This window comes from Doryrhamphus excisus, chromosome 8, assembly GCF_030265055.1.
Source record: "Doryrhamphus excisus isolate RoL2022-K1 chromosome 8, RoL_Dexc_1.0, whole genome shotgun sequence".
Lineage (NCBI taxonomy): Eukaryota > Metazoa > Chordata > Actinopteri > Syngnathiformes > Syngnathidae > Doryrhamphus > Doryrhamphus excisus.
Genome location: NC_080473.1, coordinates 1,359,347 through 1,384,186, shown reverse-complemented (window position 1 = coordinate 1,384,186; position 24,840 = coordinate 1,359,347). Strand labels below are relative to the sequence as shown.

At 43.3% G+C, this 24,840-nt stretch overlaps 2 protein-coding genes across 5 annotated transcripts in view; one reads left to right on the top strand and one right to left on the bottom strand.

Moving 5' to 3' along the window:
- Positions 1 to 5,517, top strand: part of si:ch1073-83n3.2 (uncharacterized) — a 31,647-nt gene extending 26,130 nt beyond the window's left edge. For all 4 annotated transcript variants that reach the window (XM_058079443.1, XM_058079445.1, XM_058079444.1 and 1 more), the window contains 4 exons: positions 2,425 to 2,683; positions 2,893 to 2,926; positions 3,000 to 3,171; positions 3,430 to 5,517. In XM_058079443.1, the coding sequence (XP_057935426.1) occupies positions 2,425 to 2,683; positions 2,893 to 2,926; positions 3,000 to 3,171; positions 3,430 to 3,788 (824 nt within the window). In that variant the 3' untranslated portion in view covers positions 3,789 to 5,517. The remainder of the gene's footprint in view (positions 1 to 2,424; positions 2,684 to 2,892; positions 2,927 to 2,999; positions 3,172 to 3,429) is intronic.
- Positions 5,518 to 5,673: 156 nt separating this feature from the next.
- Positions 5,674 to 24,042, bottom strand: LOC131134313 (tripartite motif-containing protein 3-like). The gene is made up of 13 exons (XM_058079441.1): positions 23,591 to 24,042; positions 15,027 to 15,189; positions 13,048 to 13,288; positions 12,816 to 12,967; positions 12,565 to 12,745; positions 11,733 to 12,462; positions 10,380 to 10,483; positions 10,133 to 10,300; positions 8,730 to 8,898; positions 8,577 to 8,636; positions 8,396 to 8,466; positions 8,194 to 8,334; positions 5,674 to 7,077 (listed from the first exon to the last, which is right to left on the bottom strand). Exons 1-13 carry the CDS (start codon positions 23,697 to 23,699, stop codon positions 6,925 to 6,927), a joined length of 2,442 nt encoding a protein of 813 aa, XP_057935424.1. The 5' UTR covers positions 23,700 to 24,042; the 3' UTR covers positions 5,674 to 6,924.
- Positions 24,043 to 24,840: the final 798 nt, after the last annotated feature.

The window sequence follows — 24,840 nt, the reverse complement described above, 5'->3', positions numbered from 1 at the left end:
TTCATGGTCTCACACAAAGTTGGATTTTTGTAAACTCATAACAAAGACGTGCATTTTCACCACACGGGTGCTAAAAAATATTCAAGCATTGCAAAGGGAGCCGCAACAAAGAGGCTGGAGAGCCACATGCGGCTCTGGAGCCGCGGGTTGCTGACCCCTGCACTAAGCTGTTGTTTTGTTCGGGTACTGACGCAGTAAACCTGGAAGACAATTCTACTATGACCCATTTCGTCAACCTTCAAATAACCTTGTAATAGTACTTGGACTTACCACTACTGTATTAATATACTTGGCCTGAAAGTACTTTTTTGAAGTATGGGCTACTTATTACTACATGGGCTATTTACTACTGGACTCTTTGTGTTGATTGTTTTGTGTTGTTGCCACAAGGACAAAATGTGTCAGTGAAAGTGTGATGTTAATGATTCTTTTCACTAATCCTGTCACAGAGGATGAGGGCAGCTTATGGAACCCAATCTATAGCTGCTACAGTGGGCAGAAATATTGGCTCACCTACAGGAAGTGAATATGAATAATAATAGCCATAATAGCCATACTCACAGTTTCCTCTATTTTCATTTTCATGAACAAAAACCCTTCTCTTGTGCTTGTGACGTGTCCATCACAAATTTAACAAGTCTTAGAAATGACTCTTCAATTCAAGGAAGCATCTCTTTTTTTTTTTTTTTTTTTTAAAGCACCATGGTTGGTAAAAATGTTTGGTGTCCACACCAAGCAGCGGGGCAGGGAAAAAGGGGTTACACACATATTGAGCACATACAGCTAATCAACATTCTATAGAATAACATTTGTACTTTAGAAATGTATTTTACAAGTACTTTGGTAATAAATCAATTTAAGCACGTCTGAGGAGTCATTTGGGAGGCAAAAACAAAAGTTCCCGTCACCATCCTGAACCGCCCGAGTGGAAATCCCAGGGCTTAACAAGATTTAACAAGAAAACTAAAAACAAAATTAATAATACAGCAAAATTGGAAAAAAAATCAACAGTAAATTGTACAAGAATAAATACAAAATATTCAGAGAAAAAGGTTGTAATCTAATGACAAAAATAATCATTTTCGACGTCATAACATTATGAGGAAAACAACTTCATGTTAGTACAGAAAAATGAAATATTGAAGAAAATACATACAGTACATAAATGTTTTTTGAGGTCCTCATATTATGAGAAACAAACCAAAGGTCAAATTATGATGGGGAAAAAGTGATAATATTACAGCAATAAAGTCCGTCCATCCACCGCTTATTCTCACTATAGGGTGACGGGTATGCTGGAGCCTATCCCAGCTGTCTTCAGGGGGAGAGGCGGGGTTCACCCTGGACTGGTGGCCAGCCAATCACAGGGCACATATAGACAAACAACCATTCACACTCACATTCATACCTATGGACAATTTGGAGTGGCCAATTAACCTAGCATGTTTTTGGAATGTGGGAGGAAACCGGAGTACCCGGAGAAAACCCACGCATGCACAGAGATGCCCAAGCGGAGAATCGAACCCAGGTCTTCCTGATCTGTGTGGCCAACATGCTAACCACTGGGTCATAATTTGACTATTAGTGGAACATTCCCAAAAGTTCTTTAAGATGAAAGTGGAAATCTTTGGAAAATTAAAATAAGAAGCAAAAATTGGAAAAAAAGAGTGAAGATGTATGAGATATGTTGCTTTACAGAATATCTATAAAGTCACATCCTAGTGGCTCTCGCTGGTGAAAGTTTGGACCCCCCTGCTCTAAGGGGTAGATCATTTGGCTTTGAAATGAAAGCAGGGCAGTAAAATAACACACTTGCATCGCAGTAGGCAGTTGGGTTTTTCCACCAAGGGGTGGTGGTGCTGCTGGGAATTCAAGTGGGAAGACCAGGATTTTCCCAAAGAAGTTCTCTGAGTTCTAAATGCAGATGTTTCCAGGTATGGTTTCCAGGGGGCCAACTCCTCCATTTTGGCGTGTGTGTACCTTGTTGGCACACTAGGAAGAGAAAAGGGGTCTTCCCCGTAGTGGTATACAATGGTCCAAGATGAAGATGTAGCATGAAATACACAAGCATTCTTACTCAGGGTGCCAGATTCAGACCTAAAGTATTTTAAGTATACAGGACTATTACGTCCTGTGTGTACAAAATAACACCTTACACCACATCCCTCCGCTCTCTTTGTCAAATCCGGTGGACATTTAATCCTCCATATAGAGAAATAGAGCAGATCTCCATCAGCACGGCTATTACAGGATGGACGGCTGTCTGGGACGCCATCACGTGTGTCCCGTCCTGGAAGCGGACAATGCTACTTTATAATACCCCAAACTAAAAACAAACCTAAATACATGTCAACATGAAAAAAGATGTCCTCGTGGACCAGTAAAAGCTGCGTCCGTCATCGTGCGTTGCTGTTCCCGCCGCAGGGGGCTTCGTGTTCAAGCAGTGGAAGGACAAGTACGTGGTGCTCAGCATGGAGGGAAGCCTGCTGGTGTGCCGCGATGCCGAGTCGCCGCCCGACCAGGTGGTGGAGCTGTTGAGCCACTGCGAGTTGATCGTGGAAGGCCGAGAGATCCTGGATCTGCCCCGGCTGCCCGCAGGGGGCCGCAGGGACTGCTGCTTCGCCCTCATCCTGCAGCAGAGCAAGTTCCTGTTGCTGCTCGCCGACAACCCCGACGACTGCACGTGGGTGACGTTCACCGATCTCCATCATGATGTTGCTAGGCAGGATTTCTGTTGCTCAATCATAACTGCCCCACTATGTTTGGATGCCAAATAAAAGACAGGAACAGGAAGTCAGACAATAATAGCCACAATTGAATCTGTATTAAATATAAAACCCATATGAGCATAGATCTTCTCAAATAGAATGACCTCTCACTTTTCTTTTTCAGTCTGTGGCTGAAGTTGATCAGGAAAGTGAGAGAGGTAAGTTGTGTTCAAGTGTTTTGGTATTTCAGCTAGCATGACCGGGTTGGTCCTGCACGCTTTTTTTTCCCAGGGTGTCATGTCGCCTCCGAGCCTGCAGAGGCAGCGCAGCGTCTCCAGATGCATCACTGACAGGGACCCCCTGCCCGACTCCTCCAGCGACAAAGACTCCGGGTCACCCAGGGCCGGCGAGAGCACCCCGCCATCCCGGGGCGGCTCGTTCAGAGACAGAGGTCACAGTCAAGGTCAGCTATCTGTGATGTTGCGTTTAGGGTTTTTGAGGTCTCCCGATGCCACTTTGAATGCACTTCAAATATCCAGGAATAAAAAACCTTTCATTCTGACGTCATTCTGACTGATTTTGTGACTTGGGTATGAAGGCGACTGTAGGGGTGTTATTTTATTTTTACTTTAGAGGGCTCTAATGTTAAAAAATGTATTTAGAAAGTTGTAAACAGGTTTCCTGTTTCATAAAAATGTTCCCCCAATTTCTTATCGTTTAGCCTGCGGACCGCGACGGCCTCAGCGCAGCTTCTCCGTGGCGCCTCCCCACCGCGTGTCGGACTGTCTTCGCCACGGCAACAGCAGCGACGCCCGGGCCGTGAGGGCGGTGTGTCTGCTGATGGGCGGGGCGGCCGCCTCCTCCGCCCTGGGCTACCTCAGCTCCTGCTCGCCGCCGTCACCGCTGGCCGGCAGAGCTCCCGACGTGGCCCGAGGCCCGGGGGGCTTCGCTGAGATGTCGGCGGGGGGGAACTTTCACGCCTGCGGCCAGGACGTGGACGCCGACACGCACTTCAACAGCTTCGACTTTGAGGCCGACTCGGACTTTGACGCGTTTGACTGCGGAGGGTTCGCATTTTAAAAGGACGTGCTTGTCTGTGGTGTTGCTTTCCCTTTAAGAAGTGATTGCTCATTTTTAGCACCTGTGTCCTCATCGATACCAACATACGGTGTTCTTCCTGGCTATGTGCCATCGCTCCTCAGGTAAATCATTCATCATATTGATTATTTATTCTATCTAGTGGCGATAATGACGAAATATTTACTACTCCTCCTAGATTCATCCTTAATTATAATAATGATGAGAACGAAACTTTCACTGGTCTACTTCCGGTTTTGGGATGTAATGTACTTGGCGCCATCTAGTGGTTCATAAGCGTAATGACGCCCATAGTTTTCTGGACAGCAATTGCACAAGCATACAGTATATTATATGCATATATATATATATATATATATATATATATATATATATATATATATATATATATATATAGGGTAACACACAAATATAATGTAAACATAACCATACTATCATAAAAATAACATAGTTAATTTAAAGACTGAATTTAGTTAATTTAAAGACTGAATTTGATGTGAAAAACTTTGATTTTGATTTATATATAGGGTTAAAACATACAAATACAATGTAAACATAACTATACTATCATAAAAATAACAGAGTTAATTCAAAGACTGAATTTGATGTGAAAAACTTTGATTTTGAAATGCAAAAAAATGCAATACAAATAAAGCATGAGTACAGTTCAGGTAACCATGTGCTTTTATTACCAGTGCATATTAATTCAAAAGAAAGCGATGTTGCCATAGTGCCAGAAAAAAGCCTTCCATATCGTCTTTTTATTCCAAAACAAACAAAGATATATTTTTTTACTCTAAGCAGAGGCACATCAGCGTCTCACTTGGTGTCAAAAGTGGAGGATCACTAAAATGCTGTACTTGTTATTACATACAATGACCACCAGGGGGAGCAAAAGGACAATGCTTGACGGCCTCCAATAGAAACGCCTGCCAGATAACAGACTGCTGTCATTCCTATTTCCCCAGTATACATGTACTCCCATTCTCTAGTTCTGAGATGTGTATTTTTATAACAAGCACCTCATTGACAAAAACAAAACATTTTCATTTGTTTTACTCTGGCCATGATGTATATTTTGTTTACATAAGGAAATGTTTTTTTGTGCCAAAATTGAATATAAAATAATTAAAATGCGACTAAAGATGATCAAATAAATTTAATAACTTGCCCAATGTCCATTAAAATAGGTCAAATAATGTATTAAGTGTCCATTCAATAAATAAATACATTGTCATACAATCAGATCACTTACAAGGGATAATGTGAGTCGCATTTGAATTATTAATTTTTTGGTAGATGTTTTACCTTGAATGTAATAATGGCATGTGTCGGCTTCTTAATAGGGTTGGGGTTATGGTAGGGTTAGTCTTCGTAACCCTAATCTTAGGGTTAGGGTCCGTCATCCTAATCCTACCCCCCCACACACTTTCACTTGTATAGCACCTTTCCACCTCCAAGGCACTCGGAGCGCTTTGGCACTATTGGTACATTTACTTACTGATGACGCAGCATCAGGAGCAACTGGGGGTTCAGTATCTTGCCCAAAGATGACATGGATGACCATGCCTCCTTATCCTAAATTTAAAAAAGGAGACGCCACCCTTGAAAGTGAAATTGTAATGCTTCAAAACAAAGCACATCTATTTAAAAAAAAATAGTGTAAAAGCAGAGCTAGTGTATGAAATCAAATAAATTAGCTTTCCTCCACGTACGCATTGTTCTTCAATCTTATAAAAAGAAAGTTATTGACAGAAAATCATTGTGCTGCTTTATTGGCAATAAATATTCCTAATGTCAAGCATGTGCCAGGTATGTTTTGGAAAAGCACACTTGGAATTTAAAAGAGCTGCCGTTCACATCTTGGAAACCTTCAGTGCTGCTCTCCGTCTCTCTCTCTCTCTCTCTCTCTCTCTCTCTCTCTCTCTCTCTCTCTTAGCACAAACACGCCGTGATCTCATATACACAATATACATTCATGTATGTACACTACATACAACAAATCAATGCACGGATGCCGAGGACCTTTCTAAGCTTGCTCAATTGCTGGAGAAGTGAAGTGTAGTTTATTATACTGGAAGCAGGAAGTAGCTGTGGCAGAAGCTGGCAAGGACTTTAGGACCACGCTGGGGGAAAAACAGTCAAATTCTTCATTTTACAAAAATACATTGTTTTTTTTGTAGAAGAAAAAGATTTTATGAGGGGAGAAAAAGGTGAAATTTTACAGGGCAAAAATTCAGAATTTTTAAATATTTATGTTGCAATATTACTAAACAAAACCCAGAATTTATTAAAAAAAAAATATTCAGGGGGGAAAAAACCCCAACTTTACCAAGAAATCTTCCGAAAATAAATGTTATGTTATGAAAAAAATTAGATTTTATGATAAAAAAAAGGTATGATATTACAAGGCCCCCCAAAAATCTAAATTTTCCAATAATAATGTTGCAATATCACAAAATAATAAGCATAATGTATGGCAAACAAAACAACCTAATTCCAAAAAAAAAACAAAATTTTACAGAAAAATTGAATAGTTTGAGGCAACAAATTCTGAAAAATTTTGATATTGTCGTAATTACCAGAAAAGAATAATAAATGTCATTTGTCAATAAATGTCATGTGTGGCAAAAAGAAAAAAAAAAAAAAAGAAAAAAAATCATAAATTGCCAAAAAAAAAAAGGTAGTAATCCTATGTGGGGAAAAATCCTATTCTTTTAAGTGAATGAAGTCATATTATCACAAGATTAGAATTGTAATTGATGGGGATAGAAGAAAAATTGTCATTTTTAGACAAGATGTGAGAAAAATAATGACTGTTATGAAAATCCATATGTAATCTTAGCAGCCAAGTAGTATTTGTTGGAATTGTCAGCGTGGTCCTAAGAGTCGGTGGCGGAAAGCAAGCAATGACGCACGCTGATGTTTGCTATTCACTGAGACTGAATGAAAGTTGCATGCATTATGGCTCATGAAAGACTCCTTAAACCTCCACCCCGTCCGTCCACAGTCCGCCAGGGAGGCTCCAGTCCGTGTTCTTCACAAGGCCCGGTCACCAGCGTGTGTGAGAGGAAGGTTATTGCACCTCGCCGATGGACTACTTCCTGCCTGCCGGAGCTTACTGCAGGTAGCGGTACACCTTGAAGCAGTGGTTGCCGGAGTCGGCCACCGCCACGTGACCGTCAGAGGTGAGGGCCAGGCCCTGGGGGCCGTACAGGGGGTCCGCTGACGTGTTGATGTAAGACAGGAAGGAGCCCGAGCTGTCAAACACCTGCTTGACAGACGAGACGACACGTTGGGTCAGTGGGTGGGATTCAAACACCTTTTCAATGTTACGATGCTTGTTAGACTCTGTCCATCGTGAAAGCATCAAGCAGCAAGTAACATGTTAACATTCCTAAGCATATTACAAGTATGGAAACAAGGGAATAAACGGTCTAAATAGTCTTTACCTTTCATGACATGGTATATGATATGATATATGATATATATGATGATATGATGTATGATGATGATATGATGATATGATATGCAGAGTCACTGTCCTACTTTTTCCCTCATCCTGATCATATGACCACTTTTTTCCTCATGTGTTTTCATGTCCTCATTTCTTATATTTACATTTTTTCCTGATATGACTTTCACCCTAATTATGACTTATTTCTCATTGGGGACGTTTTTTTATGTTCCATCCTCATAAGAGGACTTTTTTCTCATACATTTGACTTTCATCCTGATTACTACTTTTCGCTCATATTTCAACTTTTTTGTTCATACGGTATGTTACTTTTTTCTCATATTTCAAGTTATGGCTTTCATCCTAGTTATGATTCATTTATCATGTTATGATAGTTTTCTCATATGACTTTTTTATAATCATGTCTGACTTTTTTCTCATATTACAACTTTTTTCCTCATGTGAGAGTTTTTCTGACGTTATTTTTTTTCTCATGACTTTCATCTGGATGATAAAAATTTTCTCTCATATTACGACTTTCTCATATGACTTTCATCCCAATTACAAGATTTAGTTCTCATGACCCTTGTGAGGATAAGCGGTAGAAAATGAATGAATGAATGAATGTTATAACTTTTTTGTCACATGACATCATTTTTGTCATGTGACTTTCATCTCAGTACAACATTTTTCTCATATTACAACTTTTTTCTCATATGTGAAACTTTTCTCATATGACCTTCACCCTGATTTATTCGTCATTGTTTTTTTTTCTAATATGACTTTAGTCTTGATTATATTCCAATCTTTTTCTCATATTAAAACTTTCTGATTACAACATGAATGAATATACACACACACACACACACCTACACACACACACACACACACACAGGCATATATGTATGTAGGTGTTTGTGTAGCGCTTGCCTGTATGCGACTGTTGCCCCAGTCGGCCACGATGATGTTCCCGTTGGCGTCCACAGCCACTCCCGTCGGGGCGTTGAATTGGCCGTTGCCTTCTCCGTGAGAGCCAAACTTAAATAGGAACTCGCCGTCTGCGTTGTACACCTGTGCACGAAGATGACGATGACAAACATAGCACAAGGTGAAGGCAGTGAAGGCATCGTACCTTGACAGAATGATTGTGGAAGTCTGTGACGACTATTTCATTCTTGTTGTTGACGGCCACAAAGTGAGGACCTGAAGGAACCATAAGAGAAAGAATCACAACAGGAAGCTGCAATTGCTATTTTTGGACTGAAGGAGACAAGCCGAGATGACAGGAAGTGCACATCGGTGGGCGGACTTACTGAAGACGGGGCCTGATTTACTCATCTTTTGTTCCACTGCAACGTTTGCTCCGCTTTTTTCTGCAAGAAAACAAAAGTGCGGGTTTCTAATGCGGTCCATGTATATCCATAATCACAATAACAACAATAACAATAATATACGATGATGATGACCTGCAAAATGTCTGTCTGACGTCCCCCTTGCTCCAAACTTGGTGACCAGCTTGCCGTTGGACTGGAAGATGAAGACGCAGCAGGCCTTGTTGTCCACCGTGATGATGTGGCCGTTCTTGTCCACGGCCACGCCCTTGGGACCCATCAAGCGACCCGCCCCGATCTTATTCTGACAGGGCCGACAGGAACAGGAAGTCAGCGGAAGGTTGGCAGAAACATTTATAAACAAGACTGCAAGCAGAAAACCCAGTTGGAAATATATTATATTATAGATTATATTATTAACTTTTCCTCATATTACAATTATTTTCTCATATTCTCTCATGTTACAACTGATTTTGGTCATATGACTTTCCTCCCAATTTCATTCCAACTCATATGACTACTTTATCTCATGTGACTTTCATCCTGATTACATTACAAAATTATTTCTCATATTACTACTTTTTCCTCATCTGATTTTCTTCTTGATTACATTACAACTTACTACTAATATTATGACTTTTTTGATTACGTTACGACCATTTTTTCATTTGACAACTTATTAGTCAAACTACCGCTTTTTCTCATTTCGCAACTATTTTCTCACATATAGAATTTTTTTCTCATGACTTTCCTCCCCATTTAATTACGACTTATTTCTCATATTACTACTTTTTCCTCATCTGATTTTCTTCTTGATTACATTACAACTTACTACTAATATTATGACTTTTTTGATTACGTTACGACCATTTTTTCATTTGACAACTTATTAGTCAAACTACTGCTTTTTCTCATTTCGCAACTATTTTCTCATATATAGAATTTTTTTCTCATGACTTTCCTCCCAATTTCATTACGACTTATTTCTCATATCAGAACTTTTTTCTTATATTACAACTTTTCTCATATCATGACTTTTTTCTCATGTGATTTTCAACCTCATTACATTACAACTTTTTTCTCATATTACTGTTCTTTTCTCATATGACATGTCATATGACATCACCACTTATTTCTCATATGTTGCACTTTTTCTCAGATTACAACTTTTTTCTCATGTGACTTTCATCCTGATTACATTCCAATTCATGCCGACTTTTTTAAATCAGCACTTTTATTTTGGTTACATTCCGACCTTTTTCCTCATATCATGATTTAGTACTTATTACGCATGACCTTTTTCTCATATCTTGGAACTTTTTTTCCACATGTTACTTTCTTCTCATATTACAACTTTTTTTACGACTTATTTCTCATGTGACTTTCATCCTGAGTACCTAATGACTTTTCCCTCATACAGTATTTTAGAATAGTATCCTGATTAGATTAGGACTTTTTCTCTCAGATTACGTAACTGCAACATCCCAACTTGTCTTTTTCTCCTCATTGAGGCCAAGATTGGCGTGAGAGGGCGTTACCTTGAACTTCCCATCGGAGGAGAAGATGCTAATCCATCTGTTGTCATAGTCGGCCACGATGATGTCGCCATTCATGTCCACCGTGACGCCGGTGGGGCGCTGCAGCTGACCCGGGGAACGACCTCTGACCCCAAACCTCATCTTGAACTGCCCGTCGTTGGAGAAGACCTGAGTAGGAGGAGGAGGAGAAGAGCATCTCGTCAAGGACCGGCTACGTTGTTAGCGTTTGCGTGACGCTAAGACGGACCTGGATGCACTGGTTGTTGCTGTCGGCAACCACGATGCGAGCGTTGCTGGAGGTGGAGATGCCTTGAAGGTTGGTGAACTCTCCTTTGTCTCGTCCTCTCGTTCCTGCCAAGTAAAAACCACATTACTTCATCTAGTCGGGGATGGATTCCAAAGTGCCAAAGTGTGAGAATAATTCACCATTTTGCAGCACAGACATTATGATAAGGTCAGCACATTTCTATATAATCTGTCCTCATTAGGGTCAAAGGTGAGCTGGAGCCTATATCAACTGATTTTGAGTGATGCGGGGTACACCCTGGACTGGTCACCAGTCCATCACAGAACACATACAGATATATAGCATATAATCTCGTATACAGACATACTGTATATACTGGATATACAAACACCCATTCACACCAATGGACAATGTCGAGTCTGCAATAATCTAACATGCACGTTGTTGGATGAGTGAGGAAGCCGGAGTACATGGAGCAAACCCGCATAATGAAATTAAATACATATTTTAAATAAATAATATTCAATAATATTTGCATACTAGATACATTTTAGTGCAAATATTATTGATTTAAAATTTACATTTTAAATAATATTTGCATACTAGATACGTTTTAGTGCAAATATTATTGATTTAAATTTTTACATTTTAAATAATATTTGCATACTAGATACATTTTAGTGCAAATATTACTGATTTAAAATTTACATTTTAAATAATATTTGCATACTAGATACATTTTAGTGCAAATATTATTGATTGGAAATTTACATTTTAAATAATATTTTCATACTAGATACATTTTAGTGCAAATATTATTGACAATTAATTAATAATTATTATAATTACAATTCCACCCTTGGCGATCTCTGTGTGGAGTTTGCATGTTCTCCCGCGTGGGTTTTCTCCGGGTACTCCGGTTTCCTCCCACATTCCAAAAACATGCTAGGTTAATTGGCGACTCCAAATTGTCCATAGGTATGAATGTGAGTGTGAATGGTTGTTTGTCTATATGTGCCCTGTGATTGGCTGGCCACCAGTCCAGAGTGTACCCCGCCTCTCACCCTGAAGACAGTTGGGATAGGCTCCAGCATCCCCACGACCCTCGTTAGAATAATTGGTAGAAAATGAATGAATGAATGTATCTAGTGTGGCATTGAAAATGCATGGATGGAATTCCCATATTTGAATGCAAATATGAGGAAGTGAATTGAAGGTAAGTGACGTTAGCATACACGGTTCTACAGTATGGGAGCACCAACTGGTGAACCAGTACAGCTTTCAATAAAAATGAGTTAGCAATGGAAGGATGGAGGACCAGTAACGGTGGATGAAGGAGAGTTATTCCCTCACCCACTCTGTAGATCAGCTCGTCCTCGATGGGATTTTCCTTCTTCTTGGTGGTGCTGTACATACTGGAGGGTCTGCGTACGGCCTTCTGGCGTACGTGTCCTCCTCCCCCGCTGGGGGACTTAACACGTCTCTTCACGTCGTCGGGCGACTGCAGGACGTCCGACGGCTTGACGGCTCTCAGGCGGAAGGGACTCCCCCTGACGTGCTGCTCGTACAGCAGCAGGGAGAAGGTGAACTCCCCCTCGCAGCGCACCGTGTAGCCCACCTCGTAGGTGCCGTTCTTGTTGTCCACCACCTCGGCCTCGGCGCGCGCCCCCTCCGCCGAGACGATCTCGGCCCTCAGCGCGGCGTTGCCGGTCTTCACCAGCTCTCCGTCTTTGTCCTTGGTGGTGACGGTGACGCCGGTGTGCTGGCCCACCAGCGCGTGACGCAGGCCCTCGCCGGTCGCCACGCTGGTGTGCCCCACGGCGCCCGTGGTGATCAGGACCCCGAGGTTCTGGATGGAGCGACGCAGGCCGTCCGTCTCCACCTGGCACTCCAGGTGTCCGTTTTCGTGGGGGTACTCGGGGAAGGTGTAGCGTGCCAGGGCGCTGATCCGTTCCCCCATCTGCTTCTGGACCAGAAGGACCTCAGTGGCGCTGCCGTGGCTCAGGGCCTGCTCGGTGAAGTCACAGCTGCTTTGGATGTTCTCCTTGCCCTGGAGTAGTGACGTCAGCTGGCCTTGGAGGACCTGGAAGGGCTTGTACGTTAGACTCATCGATGGAACGTCTTGCTTGGGATCATCTCAACCAGACTGATCAGGCACCAAATGAGAATGACAGCGACCACTGACCTTCTGCTTGGTGCTGCAGATGTTCTCCACCTCGGTGATGAGAGCATTCTTGCGGTGATGTAACGCCTTCTCCAGCTCATCAAAGGTAGCATTGATCTCCGTCACGGCGCCGTTCTTCCTGTCCATGAGCTGTTTGGAGATCTGATTGACGAGTTCTATGGCGGCCGTCAGCTGTGGGAGTCTGCAGAGACCCAAGACACAGTTTCACGCCAGCCTCCTTGGAAGAAGAACCTCGAAAGATGGCCGCCAACCTGTTGCACACGGCGTCCAGCTGGTTCTTCAGCACAGATTTGTGTTGTTCTAAAACGTCCCTCAGAGGAACCGTCACATGTTCCCTGTGCTCGCCTTCCGTGCACTCCAGACACATGGCCGTCTCACACGACTCGCAGTAGAACTCCATCACCTGCGGGGGGGGGGGGGGGGGGGGGGGCAGCGGAGCCGTGGATAAAAGGTGACTGGGCGAGGAGAGCGTCGTCCACTCACCTTGCCCTCGTGGTTGGGACAGGAAAGAGGCTGGCAGGCTGTGGCGGCGCTGGCTGACTCCAGGACGTTGCAAGCCTCGGGTCGGCTGCACTCGGGGTCTCGCTGCAGGACCTCCATCAGGTTGGTGATAAAGAAGTTGTTCTGCAGAGCAGCCACGCCCTTCTCCGGCAAAATAGACGTCTGTCGGCACACTGGACAGGACAGCGTGAGGGACTGGGGCGGGATGTAGTTTTGGAGACATCTGGAAGGAAAAGGCTGGAGGTGAAAAGGATGTCAATCAATCACCTTCCATTTCAAGCAGGAATCGAGTAGGAAAGCCTCGCCAGCTACGCTAACCACTACATCAGGGACATTCATTCATTCATTTTCTACCGCCTTTTCCTCACGAGGGTCGCGGGGGGTGCTGGAGCCTATCCCAGCTGTAAGGCGGGGTACACCCTAGACTGGTCGCCAGCCAATCACAGGGCACATATAGACAAACAACCATTCACACTCACATTCATACCTATGGACAATTTGGAGTCGCCGATTAACCTAGCATGTTTTTGGAATGTGGGAGGAAACCGGAGTACCCGGAGAAAACCCACGCATGCACGGGGAGAACATGCAAACTCCACACAGAGATGCCCGAGGGTGGGATTGAACCCTGGTCTCCTAGCTGTGAGGTCTGCACGCTAACCCCTAGACCACCGTGCCGCCACAGCAGGGACAATCGACTGGAATTCCCTTCAAAACCTGGGAACCAGAAACATTTTTGCAGCACCTAAAAACAGCGGAGCACTCCTGCCATATAGAGGATCTTTGTAAAGATTTTCTTTTAATTTCTGACAACATCGATTGTTGGAGAACGTGTGAAGATGCCTCACATCATCTTGTTACATTGGATATTTCTGATGTGTAATCCTTGGTCATGTCCTCATGCAGGACACTTTTTATTGCACTTTTACAATATTTTACAGCACGTTAAACTACTTTACAGTATTTATTTCATCCTATTATCGACTGTTTTTTTAGTCTATCGATGTAATTTAATCCTATTGTTATTATTAGAAACAGTCTATTTTGGGGTATTTAATCCTATTGTGGCTGCATGGCGGACGAGTGGTTAGCGCGCAGGCCTCACAGCCAGGAGACCCGAGTTCAATTCCACCCTCGGCCATCTCTGTGTGGAGTTTGCATGTTCTCCCCGTGCATGCGTGGGTTTTCTCCGGGTACTCCGGTTTCCTCCCACATTCCAAAAACATGCTAGGTTAATTGGCGACTCCAAATTGTCCATAGGTATGAATGTGAGTGTGAATGGTTGTTTGTCTATATGTGCCCTGTGATTGGCTGGCCACCAGTCCAGGGTGTACCCCGCCTCTCGCCTGAAGACAGCTGGGATAGGCTCCAGCACGGCCCGTGACCCTTGTGAGTATAAGCGGTAGAAAATGAATGAATGAATAATCCTATTGTTAGCTTTGGTTTATTGTTAGTCTATATCGGATTTATTTAATGCTATTATCTATGTTTCATGTTTAGTCAAAATTGTATTTATTTATTAAATCCTATTATTAACTTTCTGTTATTTTTAGTCCAGATCACATTTCTTAATTTAATCCTATCAGCTGTGTTACTTTTTACTCAATATTTCTGTCTATTTATTAAATCCTATTATTTGCCAAGTTTTATTTTTGTCAATATTGTTGTATGTATTTATTAAATCCTATTACCAATGTAATTTTTGGAATATATTGTTGATTTCTTTGAAATGACATAATCCCATAATTATGTATGTTGTATTTGTAATGAATATTGATATATTTATTTCATCCTATTATGATGTCAAATCATTGTTAAATCATAATATTAGCTATATTAGTATATATTGTTGATTTGTTTGTTTAATCCCATTATTACCATTAACTGCTGCTTATTCTTGTCGCCTGGTGGTGGAAATAAGACCCAGGCGGCTAGGTGTCCTTCTTTCAGGTGGTGCCTACCTCTCACAGAAGGTGTGCAGGCAGGGAAGCACTTTGGGGTTGTGGTAGCGGTCCAGGCAGATACTGCAGACCAGGAACTGCTTGTCTATCTGCCTCACCACCGGGCTGGTGCTGCCGCTCTCGCGCTTGGCCATGGAGACAGACATCGGAACCAATGGAGAACCTGCATAGGAGACAACGGAGGTCAAGGAAAGGCTGGAGGAAACAAGACGCAGGGAGGGCGTCGCCGTGCTGACTTCCAGTGTAAGAGCACACGGAGGAAATGAGTCATGGAAGCCTTATAAACCTCAAGTATCTGCTGGATATGAATGTTTCTTCTATTAAAACTGTCACTGGGAACAAATTACACTCGGAGATTGTTCTCCCTCCATGTTTACTTTTTCTGATACTTCCATGAGTATCGGCCTGTAACGGCCCGGAGGGTTGAACACGAGTATTTCAGCAGGTCAAGCCGAGATTATCTCAGCGTGTGGATGGCACGCTGCACATCTGCCATGTTGTGCACGCTACACGGCAACAAAAGGATTACACGGCTTAAAATAGCCATGAATTCATGCATTTCATCTTTCTTCAAGGAAGTGAGCGAGGAGGGAAGTCACGGAGCGACGTGTGTTTGCGCTGCATTGTGTCCCATAAGCTCAGAAAAACCTGCTAGTCACTTTTTCTCTCTAAAAAGCAGCACCCAGAGAGGTCTGAATACTCGCAAATTGGCGAAACCAATCCTTCCTGCCACGTCTTCTTACTCTGTGACAGATCAGGTGCGTATGAGCAGAGTAATGATGCTGGAACCACAAGCTACATTCTCAGTTAGAATGTGTTTGAGTGAGGGTCAACATGGAGCACCACATCTATTTGTGGCGCTGAAAATGTTTAAAATAAATTAAAATACATTTTAAAAAAAATCTTGTAAACTTCAAAATATTCCGCTTCATTCTATCCTGCTGTTTTGTAGTAGAAGGTAGGCTATTTTTTAGTAAAGCCATGCTCAACAACGCTGTGATGATACTATGGAGTATTGTACACTGGTCACTAGGTTCTCAGTAATGTTAGTGTAATGTTGGATGAGACACACAAGCACCAGACTTGATCGCCAGAACAACAGGCTTTCATTGCAGTTTTGAATTATCTCATATGGGCCACTGTTGCAACTGTAACCCCTGCCAAGACAAAACTCAACCCTGAACGCCACAACGTCACTTCCTGTCCGCCCCAACACCTGGCTCCCCTAGCACAGGAAAACATTTACAGCAACACACACAAACACGTGTCTTATCTATGTCTTATTTTCTCTTATGATGTCTACTATATTGGCTAATAGGAGTGTAAAGGTGACTATAGGGTTGTTATTTCATGTCTGGAGGGCTCTAATGTTACAAATCTGTAATTAGAAGGTGGTTTTCTATGATTTATATGCGCTAATATTCTATTTATGAATAAGGAATCCTACTTTTTTTCCAAATAAGGAAAGTGTTCGGGTCTGTAATCAATGAAGCGTGATAAATGAGGGCTGACTGCACAGCTTTGTGTTAACGTTAGTTACTCATATTTTATATCATTTTAAACTTTTTCCATTTTCCGTTTGATTGTACTCAAGTTTCATATGATTTCTACAATGTTTTGGGGGTCCCTAAAAACGGACTGTGGGCCGCACTTTGGATACCACTAGGGTCGATGGGGAAAAACGTCACTGAGGGGTTGCGGAAAGGAATGATAAAATAAAAGTAGTTGTTCCATCTAGTACAAGGGTGTCCCAAGATTTGTTATTTTTTTAAATTATATATTAGTATTATACACGACACCAATTAAAGCTGAGATGTTTTGTTCAGATAGTTTATTAACATTTCATGTTAAAGGGGCGGGAACACCCGTTTGTATTTAGGCTGTCAATGCATGCATGGTTTGCTGTTCTGTTAGTTCCTCCTCCATATCCAGCTGGCTGACTTCAGGCAGCGCCACCTGTCTGTATGTTAGAGGGGTGGGGGGCTGCCCGGTAGTCTGGTGAGGGGGGTGCGGTGGGGGCGGGTCACACGCGAGCAAGCAGCTGTGTGTCATTGCAAAATCAGCGAGCGCCAACAAAAGCATTCCTGCAGCTCAACATGCTTGATTGTGCTTACATAAACGTGCATCATCAGCCCACATCTCAGGCTCACAGGCTCAGTCCTCCTGCTTGCTTTTCAGCATCTATTGTTGGCCCACTGAACAAAACACCCCCCCGCCCCACTACCCACTACCCACCAACAACAACAACACTGTCCTTTCGCTGTGCTTTACAGCAGCCGAGCAGTGACGTCAGCAACAAGACGAGCCAAAGCCCTCAAAGCCCCTCCTCCCTCGACTGGCTTGCAACACTACCCCCCCACCCCCATCCAACCCACCTTCCTCTTTAGCCTGTGCCTTCCCTCAACAGCCATCCTGTCTCAGATCCTCCCACTTGAGCGAAGCAAAGACGAGCTTCCTTGAAAACCTCCTTGGAAACGCAGTCTACTTTGAATATCCATGCGTCCCTCTAACGTCTTCACAGTACACACCACACTGGTTACTTCAGCAAAGTGTGATGCAGCTTAAGAAAAATAAAGAAAACCAAAACCTAAGATAAGTTGCATTAAAGCCAATATTGGACCAACCTAAGATAAGTTGCATTAAAGCCAATATTGGACCAATGGGGCTTCAGGTTGCGCAGGGGCGTTAAACAGGCATCACCCAATCCACTGGAAGGCCATTACTCAATATAACATTCGGACATCATTCTAAGAACGCTAAACCCATCACACTCAAAAGGTAGCTCGAAAATATACAAGTATCAATAAGAGCATAAAACTAAAATAATGAAAAAAAAATTTTTCCCCGCAATGCATTTTGTCCAAACAAAGCATTTCATTGGTGCATGCTGGGGCGCTGCAATTATTTTTTTTTTTTTAACTTGTATTGGTACTTTTATTTTATATTTCCTAGCTACCATTTGAGTGTTAAGTTGCTGTGTGATGAGTTTGGCGTTCTTAGTAAGATGGCACAATGAATCACACTGTTACATCGAATAACTACCTCCTGCACCACAATATGCCATTTCATGACGTGGACATTTCCGGCATATAGTCTGATGTGGTTTATATAAGCACAAATATGTTTTCCTCTCTAAATTTAGAGGGTGAGACTAAACACCGATTTGTTTTATACACCAGTAATGATGGTACATATTAGCTAGTTGCATCGCCAGGTGAAATCCATAGTATTGTGTTACAAGACACAGTTTTTGTGTGTGTGTATTATTTTACATCACAAAGCATGACAGAGCCATCTGTGAGTGCTTTTACGTGGAGGGAGTTTGTCACAGTAGCACCCAATACAATACTCATGTCATGAATCTCCAGAATTTACCAAAAAACCCAAAATGTTGCTATATTTTTCCCCACGATCCCTCTTGCTACGTGTTCTTATTCTCTGGTAGAGCAGGTGTGTATGAGGTGTGTTAAGATGCCATCGACTGTACGGATTGGGGATGACAAGCGTTTATGAGCGAGGGCCAACAGGAGCTGCCAAATTAAGTTGTGGCGGTCCAAAAGTATTCACGGCGGGCGGCCACAAACAAATCGCTTCGTTAGCTTTTAGAGGCACAAGCGTAAAGCAACTATTCTGCTATCTAAAATTGGTACGTGAACATCCTTATTTAGGGCGGCACGGTGGTCTAGGGGTTAGCGCACAGACCTCACAGCTAGGAGACCAGGGTTCAATTCCACCCTCGGGCATCTCTGTGTGGAGTTTGCATGTTCTCCCCGTGCATGCGTGGGTTTTCTCCGGGTACTCCGGTTTCCTCCCACATTCCAAAAACATGCTAGGTTAATCGGCGACTCCAAATTGTCCATAGGTATGAATGTGAGTGTGAATGGTTGTTTGTCTATATGTACCCTGTGATTGGCTGGCGACCAGTCTAGGGTGTACCCCGCCTTACGCCCCAAGACAGCTGGGATAGGCTCCAGCACCCCCCGTGACCCTCGTGAGGAAAAAGCGGTAGAAAATGAATGAATGAATGAACATCCTTATTTACATACATGCAGGCGTGCCTAATGAAGTGGCCAGTGATTGGATCACCTGGTCATGGAAAAGGCGTGATTCAATCAGGAAATCAAATCATATCCAACATTCTTCATTATTATTATTATTATCGTGTGTGCACGCTCACAAATCCGACACATGAGCTCAGCTTACCGCCACTCTCACCTCGCGTCCTCCCGTCTGCCATCTGGCCCTCGCTAGACCCGCATGACACCATCACAGCGCTCACCTCTTGTGCACCTCCCGTTGACCCAATGACCCGCCAGCATTGCAGGACGTTACTTAAGGCGTGACAGACGACTACCCGCCGTCTCCTCCGTCCATCAGCATTCATCACCTAATAGGACGGCTTTGATGAGCTAATCTGCTTACTAATCTTCTTACACTACGTCTACTACACGTTTGTCTAAGAACTTAAGCGCTACGTTATACTGAATAGAACAGGGGTGTCCTTATTGCGGCCCAGGGGCCATTTGTGGCCCACAACCAGTTTTTTTCTTCTAAAAAAATATAATTATTCATTCATTTTCTACTGCTTATCCTCATGAGGGTCGCGCGGGGTGCTGGCGCCCATCCCAGCTGTCCTGGGGCGAGAGGCGGGGTACACCCTGGGCTGGTCTCCAGCCAATCACAGGGCACATATAGACAAAAACATAATAATAATAAATTCATTCATTCATTTTCTACCGCTTATCCTTATGTATGAAGGGAATATTTGTATTAGGTACAACATAGAAGATCTGTTTACAACCTCATACATACTGTTTATAACATTATTAGAGCCCTCTAGACATTAAACAACACCCCTATAATCACATTTAAGCTCCCAAAATAGACATAATAAAAGACAGGAAGTTGCGATGAAGGGTTCAGAGTTGACTTTTAGCTGGGCGTGGCTTACGGCCCCAACAGTAGCCCACTTAAAGGAATATTGTGCCTGTTGTGAGATCAGTCAAACCTGCAGTAAAAGACTGGTGCTTGTGTGTCACACCCAACATTACTGACCCCTAGTGAGCAGTGTAGAGTACTACATATCTTTGAGTACATCTTGTATTTTACTCCATTGATTTAGGGAAAATTTGCTTAAATATGCAGATTTTTTGATTAAAAATATAGTCAGATTTAACCACAAAATATTTCTATTTTTGAAAAATCACGAGTGAATCGGCTAAAGATTACTGTGACATTGTTGTATTGATATCAAATATAAAAATGATCAGCAAAAAAGCAGAAAGATTGTCAAGTCAAAAGCATCGCCCTGTATTGACTTGATTTGGGATCACTCGCAACATTTTTAGTAAGGCCCGCCCCCAACACTCATGCTGTCATTCAAACAACGTGACCGCCAGGCTGTTGTTCTGCCAGCTCATGTCACCGTGCAGCTATGAATATTCCACATTCCTCTTTGAAGAGGCTGCTGGGATCAGACACAAGATTCTATTCTTTCCATCTTATGCGGTAAAAGTTCCATCAAGAAGCAACAAACACTCGCAACTCTGATGCAAACGTGACAGAATCACATCTTTAAAAGAAATATTACTCTTGGCTGCATCACCATGTACACGCTCCATTTGTTCAATGAACAAAAACCTCAGCTCAAACTGTATCAACGACGAGAATGACCACGGTTCAGGCATCACAGCATATCACAGCAGTCCCTAGACGCCATGCTAACATGCCCCTTAGTGGCTACGAGCGTTTGCCATACAAATATTATACAATCTCGTTTATGAAGTCAAATCAAATGTAAGGCATTCAGAAGACGCATTCAAAAAGGTTGAGATGTAGTATTCTATTCTGGTCACTAGGTGTCAGTGATGTTACACTGATGATACAATAGCTACTGCAGGAAGTACTACTGTCCGGAACAACAAGAAACATTCCCAACACTAAGATGTGTGGCTTTTTTTTGTTATTATGTCTACTCTATTGGGTAATAGGAGTGTAAAGGTGAGTATGGGGGTGTTATTTCATGCCTGGAGGGCTCTAATAATGTTAAAAGGCGTATTTGGAAGATTGTAGACAGGCTTTCTATGCTCTAAATACCAAAATATTCATTCATTCATTCATTTTCTACCGCTTTTTCCTCACGAGGGTCGCGGCGGTGCTGGAGCCTATCCCAGCTGTCTTCGGGCGAGACACCCTGGACTGGTCGCCAGCCAATCACAGGGCACATATAGACAAACAACCATTCACACTCACATTCATACCTATGGACAATTTGGAGTCGCCAATTAACCTAGCATGTTTTTGGAATGTGGGAGGAAACCGGAGTACCCGGAGAAAACCCACGCATGCACGGGGAGAACATGCAAACACCACACAGAGATGACAGAGGGTGGAATTGAACCCTGGTCTCCTAGCTGTGAGGTCTGCGCGCTAACCACTAGACCGCCGTGCCGCCCTTCTAAATACCAAAATATTTCATTCATAAATAAGAAGTACTACTTTGTAAAAATCCACCTATCACTGTCCAGCATGGAGCCAATTAACTGTGATAAATGAGGGATTACTGTATTACACTTTTATTTACAATGTCTGGCCTTGGATGGAAAAACTACAACCCAAAACCTAAAAGTGTTTGTGCATAATTCAATCCTGCAGCCTTCTCCACCGTAGGACAGCGCGAGTGTACTCAAGGTCAGGATGGAGGACAAGTTACATCACAAACCAACAGAGCAAAGCGACTTCGCAAGTAAGCAGTCAGCGGATTCGACCTCTGAACTAGGTCACAATGCGGAACGCTGGCCGAGCCGCAGGCGGCACAACATGCTCTGCAGCAACACACACCGGGAAGATATGCTGGCATTAGACCGCTGGGCCCTTTACAGGCGTACCTAATCTTATGGCCCGTTGGTGTATACAGTATGTGAGAGGAAGCAAATCCATTTGAATCAAACTGAACTGTTGTTCAGTTATTAAACACTTCCTTGGTGCTTGCAGAGGTGCAAGTTTTTAAAAGACTCAATCCCAGCTGTCTTCGGGCGAGAGGTGGGGTACACCCTGGACTGGTCGCCAGCCAATCACAGGGCACATATAGACAAACAACCATTCACACTCACATTCATACCTATGGACAATTTGGAGTCGCCAATTAACCTAGCATGTTTTTGGAATGTGGAAATCGGAACATGCGACTCCAGAGATGCCCAAGCAGAGACCCAGGTCTTCCCCATCTCCTGACTGTGTGGCCTACATGCTAACCACTCGTCCACCGTGCGTCTATGAGAAATAGCTCTTCGTGTAACGTACCAGTGCAATAACCAGTTATAAAAATAGCTGATGATATTATGACACATTGTACTTGTTTTACTAACAGACACACTAAAAAAAAGTCACGGTGCCAAGCTCAACTACTGTATCATACATTTAAATGTATTATTATTATTATGTAAAATATTTTTTTTGTCAGAATTGACAGTTCAAATACATTCAGCAAGAAATATTACATGTTTTTCTTCCAAAATATTAGTATTTTTTAATAATTAGTTTTTACTTAAGAACAAAGTAACAAAATAAAATTAAAAGCATATAAATATTATATAAAAAATTACAAATAAAATAAAAATCTATTTATGCATAAACAAAAGTAAAATATATTAAAAATATTCTTTAAAAAAATCATATATAATAAATAAGTGTCATTTTGAAGTGCATTATTTCCAGATTTTTGCAGGTCCCATAAAACAACAAGATGAGGAGCCCAAATCTGGACCCCAGGGCCTTAGGTTGGACACCTCTACTCTAGACCCCACACGATGCAGAACGATAGAGAACTCATCCATTCATCAAGCCGCCTCCCGAACGCTCCCATCAATCCATACATCAATCAAACATGTCGGCTCAGCGACCACATCACCGCCACCTCCACCTTGTGCATCCTTCTTTTAGCTCTCCTCAGGGAGTGCTGGAGGATGGACTTGGACAAACCCCTGCTGATGATGATGATGATGCTGCTGATCATCATCTTCTCCTCGGGCGGAGAGAGCCCTCCGCCGTGTGCAACCTCGCAGCGACCCTGCGCACCGCCACCAATGACGCCTGCGAGCATCAGTATGGCCTGCGGGCTTGTTCCTACACAAAGACCTGCTAATAATCAATAAGGATATCATCTGCCCACCATCCTGGAGGGCCTGTGGGCAGGGTTGATTGATGATTGGCTGTTGCTGCAGTGCAATCACACACACAGACCAGCTGACTCACATGTGGCGTTGTCCCCTCTTCTAATTCAATTGAATGGAAAAGAGCAAGAACCTGAGGAGACTGCAGCAACGATGCACACCTGCTACAACAGGACGGACTCAAACGGAGGCGTGTTTGTATGCTGATTACATCGGAACACACGCCCGAGTGTGACATTTGACCTTTTCACCCGTAAAACAACATCATCTTCTACCAGGAAGCCAACAAAGAAGACCATCTTGCCTCGTTATTGTACAGATTGAGGAGCAAAACACAACTGCAGCAAAAAAAAAAAAAAAAAAAGAAGTGGCCTCCCATTAGATTGTACTCACAGCAGGAATAGAGGAATGGAGCGGAGGTGTCAGCATGGCAGGCCCAGGAAGAAGCTGACCATGGTACGAGTCCTCTCCGAGTCCACAGAAAGGAAAGGGCACGGTCCATCTGGGAGGAGAAGGAAAGGAGGGGGACGGTGAGGAAGAGGCTGAAGGGAAAGCAGAGGAAGGAGGAGGAGACTACGGGAGTGGCCTCCGTGCAGCTTTGGCAGTATTGGTCCAGACCTTGGTGGGCGGAGCTACATACCCCAATGGCATATGAAGGGGGAGGGGGCAGACTGAGAGAGAGTGATGCAAAAAAAAGCAAGAAAATGGGGGCGGGTTATCATACTTAGGATTCCACCCAGTCACCCTTAAAAGGACAAAGGATGCGGGTTATTCCGTCTTCGCCCACAGGATTATGTGGCAAATGAAAGACACAATCATCCCAACGTGTCATCATCCAGTGCTGCAACATTTGCATGACAGTACAAAGCTGCTGTCCAATCAGCGTCTTGATAAATTATTCAACTTGGGCGTATTCCGGACGTCAACAGAGCCTGAAAGAGAAAGTAAAAGCTCGGAAAGTATTCAAATCAACCACAGAAAGCACTTTTATTGTGATGTGTCCTGTGGGGAAGGGAGACAGCTGGGTGCTCCTTGGGGGGAGGGGCCTTTGGGTGAGGGGCGGGTGGAGACACACACACACACAGGTTGCCATTCTGCAACGTGGCGTTACCATGGAGACTGCCTCCGTCAATATGGCTGCCGCAGTCTGGAGCATCTCTGACAAAACACATGAAAGGTGAGGAAGACAACATTAAACACTGCCGCAGCGACACCAAACAAAGATGACAATGCAACACAACACAGGATACAGTAGAAACATGACATTTATTCAGAAATATGGATGGATATGGATAGCTACCGACCCTGAGACGATTGACATTAAATATGATTTAGGGGTGTCCAAACTTTTGATATTTTCCACGATCTGACCCCCCCATATCTCACAGACCTCCTCCATCCACATAATCCCCCGCGTCCCCTTCGCTCCTCAGACTCCAACCTCCTGGCACTCCCCTGTAAGACCAAGCTCCGAACCTGGGGTGACAGAGCCTTCTCCATCGCTGCCCCCACTCTCTGGAACTCTTTGCCCCACTCACTCCGTGCTTGCCCTGACCTTCAAAAAACAACTCAAAACCCACCTCTTTAAATCTGTTTTTAATGTCTAACCTTCTATATCTGACTGCTGTGCCCCGCCCCGCTTT